This window comes from Galeopterus variegatus, unplaced genomic scaffold (assembly GCF_000696425.1).
Source record: "Galeopterus variegatus unplaced genomic scaffold, G_variegatus-3.0.2 Scaffold3732, whole genome shotgun sequence".
Classification (NCBI taxonomy): domain Eukaryota; kingdom Metazoa; phylum Chordata; class Mammalia; order Dermoptera; family Cynocephalidae; genus Galeopterus; species Galeopterus variegatus.
In genome coordinates, this window is record NW_007729843.1 from 56,937 (window position 1) to 71,897 (window position 14,961).

The 14,961-nt window shown below is 36.2% G+C and overlaps 1 protein-coding gene across 2 annotated transcripts in view; it reads left to right on the plus strand.

Annotated features, from left to right (window-relative positions):
- GLRA2 (glycine receptor, alpha 2) overlaps positions 1–14,961 on the plus strand; it is a 203,705-nt gene that overhangs the window by 48,848 nt on the left and 139,896 nt on the right. For both annotated transcript variants that reach the window (XM_008585837.1, XM_008585838.1), the window contains exon 4: positions 4,735–4,958. In XM_008585837.1, the coding sequence (XP_008584059.1) occupies positions 4,735–4,958 (224 nt within the window). The remainder of the gene's footprint in view (positions 1–4,734; positions 4,959–14,961) is intronic.

Here is a 14,961-nt window from a genome sequence, read left to right on the forward strand (position 1 = left end):
CCGTTGCCGGACACGAAAAAAGACAAAAAAAAAAAAAAAAAAAAAAAAAATATACATTTTTGTTCATCAAGACACAGGGATCTGTTGGTGGTCATTTCTAGTTACACTGTACTAAGAGTATGGAGTGGAACAAATTTTGTGTGGTCCCCAAAACTTAGAAGACTAGTAATGGATATATGATGAGACAAGTTATATTGTTTTGGCAATGTCAGTTACCATTTCCTTTTATTCCCCTCCTTTTTTTTAGCTGCTGATGGCAAGTGAACTTACAGGATGGGGAACAATCCCCTCCTTTCTGATGTAAAGGCACAGTTTGAGAATATTAGTAATGTCAGTAAAGGTCAAGGGTGTTTAAGTACCATCTCCATGCAGCTCTCTCCAAGGCTGTGCTATCAGAAAACAAAGAAGAGATGCTCTCTTCTCAGCTTCCAAACTATTGCCTGGAAGAATGTGGGTGGATAGTGTGAGATTTGGACCTGTAGGTGCTGGAATACTACCCATGCCTCAGCAGTAGATCCCGACCCTCTCCTCATGTACCGAATGGGAGGGCAAACTGAAAGTGTACAAAATGTGTCCACTCAGAGATCATCTCCAGAACATGATTTCAGCTCTCCCAAACTCTGCCCCAAAAGGTAAATTCCACATGTTCTGCTGATTACTGCTGCAGAGTGAAGAGTTGTTTAATCTCCAATCTGCAACCACATTCCTGAGGAACTCAGATAGAAGGTAGACAGCCTCTTATTAGAATGTGTGTTATACTATAATCACTGAAATGACACTATGGGGTCCCTTTCACTCCATAGTTGCATAAGCAAGTCATAAGAAAATGCTAACTTATCAGGGATATCAGGTAGTTACATTTCTTATTTCTGACTTCTTAAGGAAGAATCAATAATCTACCACAAGTCTGGCACTTTGCAAAATTGATATATAAGGTGACTGTGGTTTCTAAATTAGCGATACAGTGCTAAAGCCTAAATTCATCATAAAACGTAACTGCCCCCAATAATTTCAAATTCAAGGCTAACTTCCCATATTAAAGCTAGCACAGACTCGAGATTACAAAAACTACTGCAGTGTAGCCAGAGGTAAAACCAAAGCGCCACAGAGGCACTGTGGGGAATCAACCAGGCATATCTTTGTCTTTGACATCTTTATAACATAATTGGATTGAGCAATGTGTACATATAAAAATAAGTGGTAATGTAAGGTTTAATAGGAGTATGTATGAAACAGAGAGGCAATCTCTACATACCAATACTAAACTAAATATGATAGTGCCAAAATAATTCAATTTGTGGAAACAATCTTTGTGGAGTGGGCATAGCATCAGAAAGTATCAGAAAAAGTGATACTTGAGACATTATAAATTTGACATAAAATAATAATATGGAATGTAGGCACTTGCATTGCCTGTGTTCAGAATATAGTAGAGATTATTTGACTTATGAATAGCTTTTGAAAAAAAATATAAATATATATATACATGTATATAATTTGAATGTTTCCGTGACCTAATCCAATACCCAGATAGTCAATCACAAGGAAACAAATTTTAGTACAAGGAAATATGTCATTTATTTGAAGTAGGATCTGTCCTTGGAGAGAGAAGATAGTGTAAAAGAAAATTCAGTCTGCATTTGAGCATGTTTCTCAATATTTACTTCCCTTTCAATATTTCATTAAACCTAGATGCAAAAATAAAGAAAGACTGCAGAAAAATATAACTATCCTCCTGTGGTTTGGAATATCAAGAGAGAATAAACCTATCTGTAAATAAGCAGAAATGTTGCATAGATAAATCACACATGTTAAAATTTTACTGTACACTGAAAATGATACTGAACTGCAAGAATTATACAGGCATAACTCTAGAAAATCTTTTTTTTGGCTAGCTACTTCTCTATATCCTTGGGTGTCCTTTTCTATTTTTAAAGATTTTTAAGGTTTGCTGCTTATGTTAGAATAAACAAAATTATGGACAAACTTTAACTACCATACATTAAAAAATAATAAATACGTATAACCAAAAACTCCAACAAAGGTCTTATTTCATATAATTGCTGTAATTATGGCATAAAACATATTTTCTCTAAGTTTTACACTTATGTTTGCTTACAAATAAGGGGATTGATGTATTTTAAATTAATGTATAGACATTGAATGGTTCTATTGTGGTATAATAGACTCAATGCTCTTTTTAAAGTTCTATTATTGGAAGAATCTATTTCATCACTTTCTATATATGAAATTTAAAATAGAAAACTAGGAAACACTGGAGAACACTCATGGAAAAGACTTTTAAAAGGACGTGAAAACCTATTCTGAGATTTTTTTTAAAGGTCATTGTTTTCATATGGTATGTCATTAATGTAACATTCTCTAGAGTCTCAGTATGCATCCTTAAATCATTCTCAGGCTGAAGGAAGGACTGTAACAATGTTGTCCTGGTGATTTTGATGCCGAGTGCTCTCTATCTGGCTTGTCATGGCTTCTTCCATCCTAGGATTACTTCCTGAGGGATAGGGGGCGGGGAGGGGGCCTTGCTGGCCTCTCAGTGGTCTAAAATATTTAACACATTCACCTCTATTATTTCCAGCTACCATTACTTCCTTTACTTAGAATTTATCTACCTCTAGAACTGGCTAAGGGATAGGATCCTCTTCATTTTGTACTTTGTATTGAAACAAGCACACAGACTCCTCCCAAATAATTTTGTTAAGGATAACTGGTTCTCATTCTGGATGTCAAACACTGGAAAAGCTGCATTCTTCTCCTCAGGAAATCTTAAGAAAATCTCACAGTGGAAGGTGATCTAGTGCATACTTATATGTAAATTGGATTATTATATTTTCAATAGCTCTTTCTTTGATTTTTCACAAACCACACATTCTCACTCCTTGCTCAATGCAAAACTCCAAAGCTTCTGGTAACTCCTATTCCCAACAAGACACTGAACTAGTAATAATCTCTTTCCAGTTATAACCCTCTGGTCCCTTTGCATAATTCCAGAATGTGTGATGAGGAGGACTTTGAGGTTCTGCCATTGCCTTGGTCCACTCACTGGGGGACCAGTGAGCAAACAGGATGGGATGGAAGCCTGGCTAGGATCACAACAGTGTCTTCTTGCATATGAGAATTTGCTGTGCAGGCTGGTATAATTCCAAATAAATGTCAACTGCTAAAATTTTCCAAGTCAGAAAGTCCTTATGTTATACAATGAAGAACTTCAAGATTATGTTATTTTAATAGCTCAGTCTCTCTAAATGATCTGGGTTTTGTTGAGTGATTTTCAGTAGTTACTAACTATTTGATTATAAGTCTTCTTTAGGCATACATTGGGTACCCTTCCCAAGAGCTGCCACATCCAAAATACTCTATGAGACTGATCATCAGGATTACTGCATTTGAAAAACAGTCACGGGAATTTAGACAGTTTTGTAAATGGGTAGAAGGAACTGGATTAAAGTTCTTTTCCATAAACCTAATCTTTAAAATATAGTGTTTTTTTTCTTTTGGACCTGAGGGAATTAACCAATACTGGCCATCCATCTTGAGGTGGTCTCCATGGTACCTAGTAGAGTAACCAACCACCTCTGTTTTCTTGGGACTGAGGGGTTTCCGTGGATGTGAGATTTTTTGGGCCAAAACTGGGAAGTTCTCAGGAAAACCAATGCAAGTTAGTCACCATTAGAGTAAGGTAAACAAAGACCAAAAATCCAGGTGCCAAAGATGCGGAGATGGAGCAAATGAGGGTAAGAAAAAAAAAGATAAAGAAAAGAGAGTAAGAACAAATGAATATACATCACCCTAAATGGCCACAACTGGCAAGAGTGGACAACTATTAGCTCTGAAACCATAGTCCTGCTTGACTAGGGAATACTGGTGAAGCATCAGTAGGGGTCCAGATTGTCAAGTGAAGCAACACTTTCCGCTAACCTAAAAACCTTCAAGTAGATGTTTCTAGGACAGCAATCACTGCCCCAAACTGATTTAGTAGCACAAAAGGAAATTCCCAAACCAAATGGGAATGTCAGGAGTGTTTCTGAGGCTCTTACAAGGTGTTCAGATTGAGAAAACATGGCAAAGATCTTTGCTTGTATGAAGCATCAAGGTGGTTAGTGTAGATACAGCACATTCAGAGAAAATAATAAAATATTTAAGAATTTCAAAAGTGAGCAGCTGCAAGGGAATTATTTTGTCAACATGAAGCATCTTAATGTTTATGTTGATAAATTTTAAATATTATCCCATCATGTCACAGTTTTATAAGATTTTCATTATCAAAATTGCAGGATGACTTTCCTTCTGCCCAGAGCATCTGAGCAAAAAGAGATTAGAGATCATGTTGTTTCTGATTTGGAAAATGAGTTAGCTTTATTTGACAATCTGCCATCATACACTGACTTCTGTACTTATCATTACCTTTTTCTATAGAGAAGTTAGCTTGATTTAGTATTATTTTGTTCCAGAATGAATAGTTTAAACCTAAAAAATTCAACCAAGTCAACCTGCTCCATTGGTATTCTGGTTTGCTTGAGTCTTCTTTCTTTCTCCCCTCTGTCCCTACTCCTAATAGAACTGAGAAGTTTATTTTGACCCAGGTATACACAGCCTGGTTTACTCAGACACCAAAATTATACTAAATCAGAGATAAGGGTGAGAGGGAAATGTAGATAAACTTCTTATGCCAGGGTGGGCAATAAGTAACTCTTGTGCATGGCATTTCTGTAGGACTATCGAGTGAACATTTTTCTGAGACAACAGTGGAATGATTCACGGCTGGCATACAGCGAGTACCCAGATGATTCTCTGGACTTGGATCCATCTATGCTAGACTCCATTTGGAAACCAGATTTGTTCTTTGCCAATGAGAAGGGGGCCAACTTCCATGATGTCACCACTGACAACAAATTGCTACGGATTTCAAAAAATGGCAAAGTTCTCTACAGTATCAGGTAAGCCTCCTATGGCTGCACCTGTTCAGTTCTCCATTTCTCTGCTGTCCTAGGGCTGCCTGATTCTGCAGGAAAGGATATTTGTAAATATTGGACTTTTGTGGTCTCTTATTTGTTATTTGAACCATAAAGTTGGTGAAGAGTGCCAGAGGCTCCCATAGTCTCATAAGTGTGATTCTCCACAACAAAAAATGCATTTAGTAGGATGGTGGGTGGGTGATGATATTGCATAAATACCTGTGGAAATGTGCTTTTGATTGCTTCAATAAAGGAAGTGCAGGTCCTTCTATTCAAGGACCACTATAATTGCCACTAGGCATAATGAATGTTCGTTTTTATAATTCTGCCATTCCATAACATTTAACCATACACACACACACGCACACGCACACAAATTCAATGGCTCAGCATGACACTGACAGCATACTTTGGGCTGGGTGAGTGGAGACCTAGTTCTAATCTCAGCTCTGCTTCTAACTGAACATGTGACCTCAATCTGTTAACTTTTCTTGGGCTTGGGACAGACAATTCCTGAGATCCATTTTTGCTTTTATATTCAAAAATAATCTTATCCAGGATTCCAGGCTCAAAATAATCTTCCCCTTTTATGAACTCTATTAGCAGTTTCTCTGTAATTCTGTAAGGATCTTTTTTCTTCCTGCCTTATATTTTGTCTATTTCTGTACATGAATATAGCATAAGAACATGGATTTTTGGAATCAGATAAATATAGAATCAAACCCAAGCTTTGCCACTAAGTTACAAAACCTATAACCCTCAGTTATATTCATTGTAAAATGGGAAACAACATATTTATCTCTGAGTATTCTTGTGAGAATGAATGATGTAGAGGTCAGCAAATATTTTCCGTAAAGGGCCAGTTAGTATTTTAAACTTTACAGGGCAAACTGCCTCTGTCGTAGCTACTTAACTCTGTCATTGTAACTCAAATGCAGCCATAGACAATTGGGTATGGCTGTGTCTCCATAGAACCTTATTTACAAAAATGGATGGTCGACTGGATTTGCCCATTTGGCTGTAGTTTGCAGACCCCTGCTACACAGTTTATAAAAATTCTTTGCCATAGTATCTGACACAGAGTACATGTCCAATAAATAAAATGATGACCGTCTGTATTTTAAAATCAATTTAAAAAAAATAGTAAGCTCTTTGAGGCCATGATACTTGGTTTTTGACTTTTTATAACACCTTTCTAAGGGCCAGGATTGCATGTGAAAAATGCTTTGTACATTTAATAACTATTGGCATTTAAAATGTCCTTTATAGAATTCTCCATTTCCCTCCAACTTTATTACCAAATTTTTAAAAAGTGGACAGCTATTATCCTTGCAAATAATTTTTACAAGTTTGCAGACTCACTACTATCCCAACCTAATTTAACAACTCTTTATACAACATGGTTCTGTATTGCATATTCTATTCTTATACCTAGTAATTTCACAGCTTGCTGATGGCCGACAGCCCTAATGTCTTGTGGAACAAAAGAGGCTGCTCATATGTAAAAAGTGGCAAAGTCACTTCTTGCAGAACCAGGAAACTTCCCCCAATACCCAATTCATTTTTAAGGAAATGAAATAATCTGCCTGGTGATGCATTTGTTTGGTGTAAAATGCAGTATTGGGCACAACCGAAGTTGATTTGACCTGATGAAATGGGACATATATAGAGCATGGTGCTGGAAAGGAGAGTTATAAAAAGCAGCACAGGGTATCAGCTGCTCCAGCTAATCCTCTGGGCCTTGGGTGGCATTTACTGTAGTAAATACCTGGCATTGTGCACTGCTAAAATAAAGCCAGGTTGTTGTTGTTGTTGTTATTGTTTTCTTTCTGTCCTATGAAGGCCTTTCCATTCTAGAACTGTGAAGGATATAATGCTCCCCAACTTAGATACAGAGGCATTTCTTGTATTTCTGCTTCCCAAGCGTGGCACATTACTGGGTCTGAAATGCCCTAACAATTGTTTTGGATTGGGTGGGGTTTGTCTTATGGCAAACTGGATTAGACTTTTCTTTCATTGAGGGTATTCTCTGAAATCAGAGGAAAAGTCCTCGGTGAAGGAGAACTGGAGATGTCATTTTAAGGAAACATAAGCTATCGGCAGATTTGAACTGCAAGAATCTAATTATTTGCCTAGAATGGTTTTCAATGAGCCAGACACTGTGCTGGGCATAGAGATCCAGAGCTAAGTAAGATGTGGTCCTGCCCTGGAAGGGCTCTGGTCTAGCAAGGTAGGTGGACACATGATAAATTAAGTAATAGGAATAAACAGAGAACAAGGAAAAGTGGCTCTAACTTTGCAAATGAATTGTGTGACCAAATATTGTCAGAATTTGGAGATCAGCACCCATGCTGCAGTTTGAGTAACTGGACTCAATTTAATTAGAGGTCAAGGAGTAATTAATGCTAATAAATGCCCAACTGCAAGTTTGACTCGAGTTTAAGGCCAAGCAGACTATATTTGTTGGTGTCTTTTTTTTTCCTTTTTAAAAAAATTGAAACATAATTGATTGTACATATCTGTGGGGTACCATGTTGAATATCAATACCTGTATGCAATATGTGATGCTCAAATGAGAATAATTGGTATATTCAACATTACACAATGTACTCATTTTTTTTTTTGTCACCGTTTACCAATTTTTCCCTAATCCCCCTTCCCCTCTCCCTTTCTCACCTCTGGAAACCTTAGTTCTGTTCTCTCCTTTTGAAAATTCAATGTATTGTTGTGATTGTTGTATCTTTCTTTCCTTCTTTTTTTGTAAAAAAAATGTTTCTTTTATTTTACCTCCCTCCCACTTATGAGTGAGGACACTTGGTGTTTCTCTTTCCATGCCTGGCTTATTTCACTTAACATGATTTTCTCTAAGTTCATCCATATTGCTGTGAATGGCAGAATTTTATTCCTTTTTATGGCTGAGTAGTATTCCATTGAGTGTATATACCACATTTTCCTTATCCAGTCATCTGTTGATGGACTTTTATGTTGGTTCCAACTCTTGGCTATTGTGAATAGAGCTGTGATAGACATGGGAGTGCAGGTGTCCTTTCAATATGATGATTTCCATTCCTTAGGGTATACACCCAGTAGTGGGGCTGCTGAATCATATGATAGTTCTGTCTACAGTTGTCTGAGGAAATTACATACTATTTTCCACTACTGTGCTACTTTACAATCCCACCAACAGTGTAGAAGAGTTCCCCTTTCTCCACATCTTCACTGGCATTTTGTTATTCTCAATCCTTTTAATAATGGTCAGTCTAACTGGGTTGAGATGATATCTCAATGTGGTTTTGATTTTAATTTCCCTGATGCTTAGTGATGTTGAAAATTTTTTCATGTGCCTGTTGGCCAGTTGTATGTCTTCCTTTGATAAATACCTATGCAGCTCCTTTACCCATTTTTTAATTGAGTTACTTGTTTTTTTACTGTTAAGTTGCTTGAGTTCCTTGTATATTCTGGATATTAATCACTTGTCAGATGCATAGTTTGCAAATATTTCCTCCCATTCCGTAGGTTGTCTTTTCACTCTGCTAATTGTTTCTTTTGCTGTGCAGAAGTTTTTTAGTTTGATATAATTCCATTTGTTTATATTTTTCCTTTTGTTGCCTGTGCTTTAGGGATCTTATTCATAAAGCCTATTCCCAGTTCTAGTTCCTGAAATGTTTTCCCTTAGGAGTTTTATAGTTTCAAGTCTTATATTTAATTCTTTAATCCATTTTGAGTTGATTTTGGTGTATGGAAAGGTGTACAGGTCTAGTTTCTTTCTTCTACTTATGGATGTCATTTTCCCAACACCATATATTGAAGAGGTACTTTTTCCAAATGTACGTTCTTGGTGCCTTTGTCAAAGATCAGATGACTGTAAGAATGTGGGTTGATTTCTGGGTTCTTCCTTCTGTTACATTGGTCTGAGTGTCTGTTTTTATGCCAGTACCATGCTGTTTTGATTCTTACAGCTTTATAGAATAATTTGAAGTCAGATAGTGTTGTGCCTTCAGCTTTGTTTACTTTTTTGCTCAGGATTGCTTAGGCTTTTTGGGGTCTTTTGTTGCTCCATATGAATGTTAGGATTGTTTTTTCCATTCCTGTGAAGAATGTCATTGGAATTTTGATGAGGATTGAGTTGACTCTGTACGTTGTTTTGGGTAGTAAGGACATTTTCACAATTTTGATTATTCCAACCCAAGAGCATGGAATGTCTTTCCATCTTTTTGTGTCCTCTTTAATTTCTTTCAGCAGTGATTTATAGTTTTCACTGTAGAGATCTTTCACCTCCTTTACAAAATATTAGCAAACAAAATACAGTAACACATCAAAAAGTTATACACCAGGATCAAGTGGGGCTCATGCCAGGGATGCAAGGATGGTTCAACATACACATCAATAAATGTGATACACCACATCAAGAAAATCAAGGACAAAAATCATATGATTATCTCAATAGATGCAGAAAAAGCATTTGACAAAAGTCAACATCCATTCATGATAACGACTAAGCAAATTAGGTATAGAAGGAAAGTATCTCAACACAATAAACGCCATATATGACAAACCTACCACCAATATCATCCTGGGTGGGGAAAAGGCAAAAGACTTTCCCTTAAGAACAGGAACTAGACAAGGATGCCCGCTATCACCACTCCTATTTAACATAGTATTGGAAGTACTAGCCAGAGTAGTCAGGCAAGAGAAAGAAATAAAGGGCATCCAGATTGGAAAAGATGAAGCCAAATTGTCCCTTTTTGCAGATGACATAATCCTACATATAGAAAAACCTAAGGACTCTACCAAAAAACTCTTAGAACTGGTAAATGATTTCAATAATGTTGCAGGATACAAAATCAACACACAAAAATCAGTAGCATTTTTATACTCCAATAAGGAACTAGCAGAAAAAGAAAGCAAGAAAGCAAGCCCTTTTACAATTGTCACCAGAACCATAAAATACCTAAGTATAAATTCAACCAAGGAGGTGAAAGATATCAACAATGTTGATGTCTTAAAGGGGCTGGAAGGTTCCTGCTGAAGTTCATTAGGAAGGAATTTCCCTGCACTCAGGTTTATAATGCAAATACCGCTGGGAGAAGGAACTCATTGACCTAAATGTGTACTAAGCTGTAGCAAGGTGATTTATTAATAAAGAGTTGATTTTATAATAAAAGAGATTTCTGATAGTTGGTTTGATGTCTATGAAGAATAGTGAGTATGAGCATATTCGATTCCTAAGAGGAGAAATGGGATACAATGAGGAAAGTTTAGGAAAGATACAAGGAAGGGGGCTACAAGTGCCAAAGATGAACTCATGAATTGCCTCCACTCTATGAAGTAAATAATTCAGTAATATTTAATTATGTAAGCATTTGGTCCACATTTTAAAAAGTAATGCTCTGTGGTGATGTTTCATATTTGCATTTTCCTGAAACCTAAATCAAATGCTGATAGTATTTCATCCAGGAAAGATCCCATGCATTTCTTGGCTTTGTAGGAGCAGAGGTAGAATTAACTCTACATGGATACCAAAGCCCAGGGCTTTGACGGCCAAACAAAACACAAAAAGAAGTATAGAGTCCATTGACTTCACAACAAGCAAGATCACACTTCCCAAGATTTTATATATTTGTTTTCCAAAAGGTGGGAGTCTAAAAAAATAGGGGGCAGTAGACCAGAACTCCATAAGTGTCCTACTGATTCAAATATTTGGGATACTTCAGTAAAACTCAAACAAATCATTTAAATAGGAAGAAAAGGTCTCAGCTCAGTGTTTGATAATCTCTATCCAGAGATACAGGACACAAACTTCATTGATGAAAAGTGTTAAATCCATTTCCAACCATTCTCTTCAGGTTTCTTCTTTAATATTTATTTCCCTAATATGTTTTATCTTACTCTCTGTTTTTTCTAAGTTTTTTGTTGACCCACCCACTGATTATTGATCATCCCTGACCAAAGTATGCATAAGGACACACATTTTGCTTTGTATACCCAATTCAGAGGGAGTGAAATTCTCAGTTTATATTACTTAAAAAGGCTTGAGTCTATAGTGGAATAATGAGGTGAGCCTTGGATGTGGAATATATTATTGTTGAAACAATATTTTTTGAATATTTTATATTGAATTGGAGTAAAGCTCAGGTCATCATGGGATATGGTGAGCAAGATGAAAGAAAAAAGAAGAAGGTGAGCATTTCTGGAGAAGAGCAGCCTGTCTCACATGTCCAAAATGGATTTGCTGATATGTATTTTCTTCCTTTAATTCCCATTGCTTCTGAGAATTTTCTGTCAGAATTCTGACTTTTAGACAAGGATAGGATTTTTTCGTTTGTTTGTTTGTATTTTTCTGTCATCCTGACTTTTTTATTCTTTTTAATTTTATTTTTTATTTTACTTCTCAATATACATTGTAGTTGATTTTCATGCCCCTTTACCCATTCCTCTCAACCCCCTCCCCGCCCCCCCCAATCATATCGGTTCAAATAGTTTAAGGAATTTTTGTAGTTATTCTGTCTTCTCCCCTCCCATATGTTTGTGTGTTTATTTATTTATTTATTTTTAGCTCCCACAAATAAGTGAGGACATGTGGTATTTCTCTTTCTGCACCTGATTTGTTTCACTTAATATATTTTTCCCTAAGTCCATCAATGTTGCTGCGAATGGTAGTATTTCATTCTTTTTTATAGCAGAGTAGTATTCCATTGTGCAGATATACCACAGTTTCCTTATCCAGTCATCAGATGGACGTTTTGGCTAGTTCCAACTCTTGGCTATTGTAAATAGAGCTTCAATAAACATTGGAGTATAGGTATCTCTTTGGCTGATGATTTCCCTTCCTCTGGTTATATTCCCAGCAGTGGAATAGCTGGGTCATATGGTAGAGTTATCTGTAATTGTTTGAGGAACCTCCATACCATTTTCCGTAAAGGCTGCACCATTTTGCAGCCCCACCAACAGTGTATCAGAGTTCCCTTTTCTCCACAACTCTCCAGCATTTATCATTCTCAGTCTTTTGGATGCTAGCCATCCTAACTGGAGTGACATGGTATCTCAAAGTGGTCTTGATTTGCATTTCCCAGATGCTGAGTGAGGTTGAGTGTTTTTCCATGTGTCTGTTGGCCATTAGTATATCTTCCTTTGAGAAATGCCTATTCAGCTCCTTTGCTGACTTTTTAATTGGGTTATTTGGTTTTTCGATGTAAAGTTGTTTGAGTTCCTTATATATTCTGGATATTAATCCTTTGTTCGATGTATATTTTGCAAATATTTACTCCTACTCTGTTGGTTGTCTTTTTATTCTGCTGATTGTTTCTTTTGCTGTGCAGAAACTTTTTAGTTTGATAAAATCCCATTTGTTTATTTTTCCTTTAGTTGCCTGTGCTTTGAGGGTCCTATTCATGAAGTCTGTGCCCACTCCTACTTCCTGGAGTATTTCCCCTATGTTTTCTTTAAGGAGTTTTGTTGTTTCAGGATGTATATTTAATTATTTAATTGATTGTGAGTTGATTTTGCTATACAGTGAAAGGTACAGGTCTAGTTTCATTCTCCTACGTATGAGTATCCAATTTTTCCAGCACCATATGTTGAAAAGGCAGTCTCCTCCCCAGTATGTAGATTTGCTGCCTTTGTCAAAGATCAGGTGGCTGTAGGCATATGGATTGATTTCTGGGTTCTCTATTCTACTCCATTGATCCATGTGCCTATTTTTATGCCAGTACCATGCTGTTTTGGTTATTATAGCTTTGCAATATAGTTTAATGTCAGGTAATGTTATGCCTCCAGCTTTATTTTTTTTTTTTTTTTTGCTCAGAATTGCTTTGGCTATGCTTGGTCTTTTGTTGTTCCATATAAATGTCTGAATAGCTTTTTCCATCTCAGAGAACAATGTCATTGGAAATTGATAGGGATTGCATTGAATCTATAGATCTCTTTGGGTAATATGGACATTTTCACAATGTTAATTCTTCTAATCCAAGAGCAAGGGATATCTTTCCATCTTCTTGTGTCCTCTTTAATTTCTCTCAGCAGTGGTCTGTAGTTCTTTTCATAGAGATTTTTCACATCCTTAGTCAGCTTTATTCCTAAATATTTTATTTTTTTGGTGGCTATTGTAAATGGGCTAGCTTTCTTGATTTTTTTTTTCTACATGTTCACTTGTGGAGTATAGAAATTCTACTGATTTTTGTGTGTTGATTTTGTAACCTGCAACTGCTGAAATCACTTATCAACTCTAGGAGTTTTTTTAGAGAAGCTTTAGGCTGTTCAATACATAGGATCTTATCATCTGCAAACAAGGACACCTCAACTTCATCCTTTCCAATCTGTGTGCCCTTTATTTCCTTCTCTTCTCTGCTTGCTCTGGCTAGTACTACCAACACTATGTTGAATAGGAGTGGTGAGAGCAGGCATCCTTGTCTAAATCCTGTTTTAAAGGGAAAAGCTTTCAGCGTTTCCCCATTCAGGATGATATTGGCAGTGGGCTTGTTGTATTTGCCTAAAATATGTTGAGATACTTTCCCTCTATGCCTAACTTGTAGAGAGTCTTTATCATGAAAGAATGTTGAATTTTGTCAAATGCTTTTTCAGCATCTATAGAGATGATCATATGGTTTTTGTCTTTTCTTTTATTGATGTGGTGTATTAGATTTATTTATTTGCATATGTTGAATCAACCTTGCATCCCTGCAATGAATCCCACTTGATCATGCTGTATAATTTTGTGTATGTGTTGCTGTATTCTCTTAGCTAGTATTTTACTGAGGATTTTTGCATCTATATTCATCAAGGATATTGGCCTTTCGTTTTCTATTTTTGATGCATCTGTGTCTGGTTTTGGTATCAGGGTGATGTTTGCCTCATATAATGAGTTTGGAAGAATGGCCTCTGTTTCAATCTTTTGGAATAGTTTGTAGAGAATTGGTATCAGTTCCTCTTTGAAGGTTTGGTAGAACTCTGCAGTGAACCCGTCTGATCCTGGGCTTTTCTATGTGGGGAGCCTTCTGATAACAGCTTCAATCTCTTTTATAGTTATTGGTCTATTCAGATTTTCTATATCTTCTTGGCTCAGTTTTGGTAGTTTGTATGCATCCAAAAATTTATCCATTTCTGCCAGATTTTCAAATTTGTTGGCATAAAGTTGTTTATAGTAGTCGCTAATGATTCCTTGTATTTCTGAGGTGTCAGTTGTAATATCACCTTTTTCATTTCTAATTTTTGTTATTTGGGTCTTCTCTCTTCTTTTCTTAGTTAATCTTGCTAAAGGTTTGTCAATTTTATTTATATTTTCAAAAAACCAACTTGTTGTTTCATTGATCTTTTGTATTGTTTTTCAGGTTTCTATTTCATTTAATTCTGCTATAATCTTAATGATTTCTTTCCATGTACTAACTTTAGGTTTGTATTGTTCTTGTTGTTCTGTATCTTTAAGGTCAAGTGTTAGTTTGTTTATTTGCCATCTTTCTATTCCTCTTAGGTAAGCATCTAATGCAATAAATTTCTCCCTTAATACTGCTTTTGCAGTATCCCACAGGTTTTGGTATGATGTGTCATTATTTTCATTAGTTTCAAGAAATTTTTTGATTTCCTGTTTAATTTCTTCTTGGACCCATATATCATTAAGTAGAATGCTGTTTAATTTCCATGTGTTCGTATAGTTTCCAGAGTTTCATTTATTATTGAATTCTAATTTTAACCCATTGTGGTCAGAAAAAATACGTGGAATAATTCCAATTTTTTTGAATTTGTTGAGACTTGCTTTGTGACCTAATATGTGGTCTATCCTGGAAAATGTTCCATGTGCTTATGAGAAGAATGAATATTCTGAGGTTCTTTGATGGAAAGTTCTGTAGATATCTGCCAAGTCCAATTTATCTAAATTATTTTTTTAGATTTTGTGTCTCTCTATTGATTTTTTGCCTAGATGATGTGTCCAATGATGAGAGTGGAGTGTCAGGTCCCCTGGTATTATGGTGTTACTGTCTATCTCTTTCTT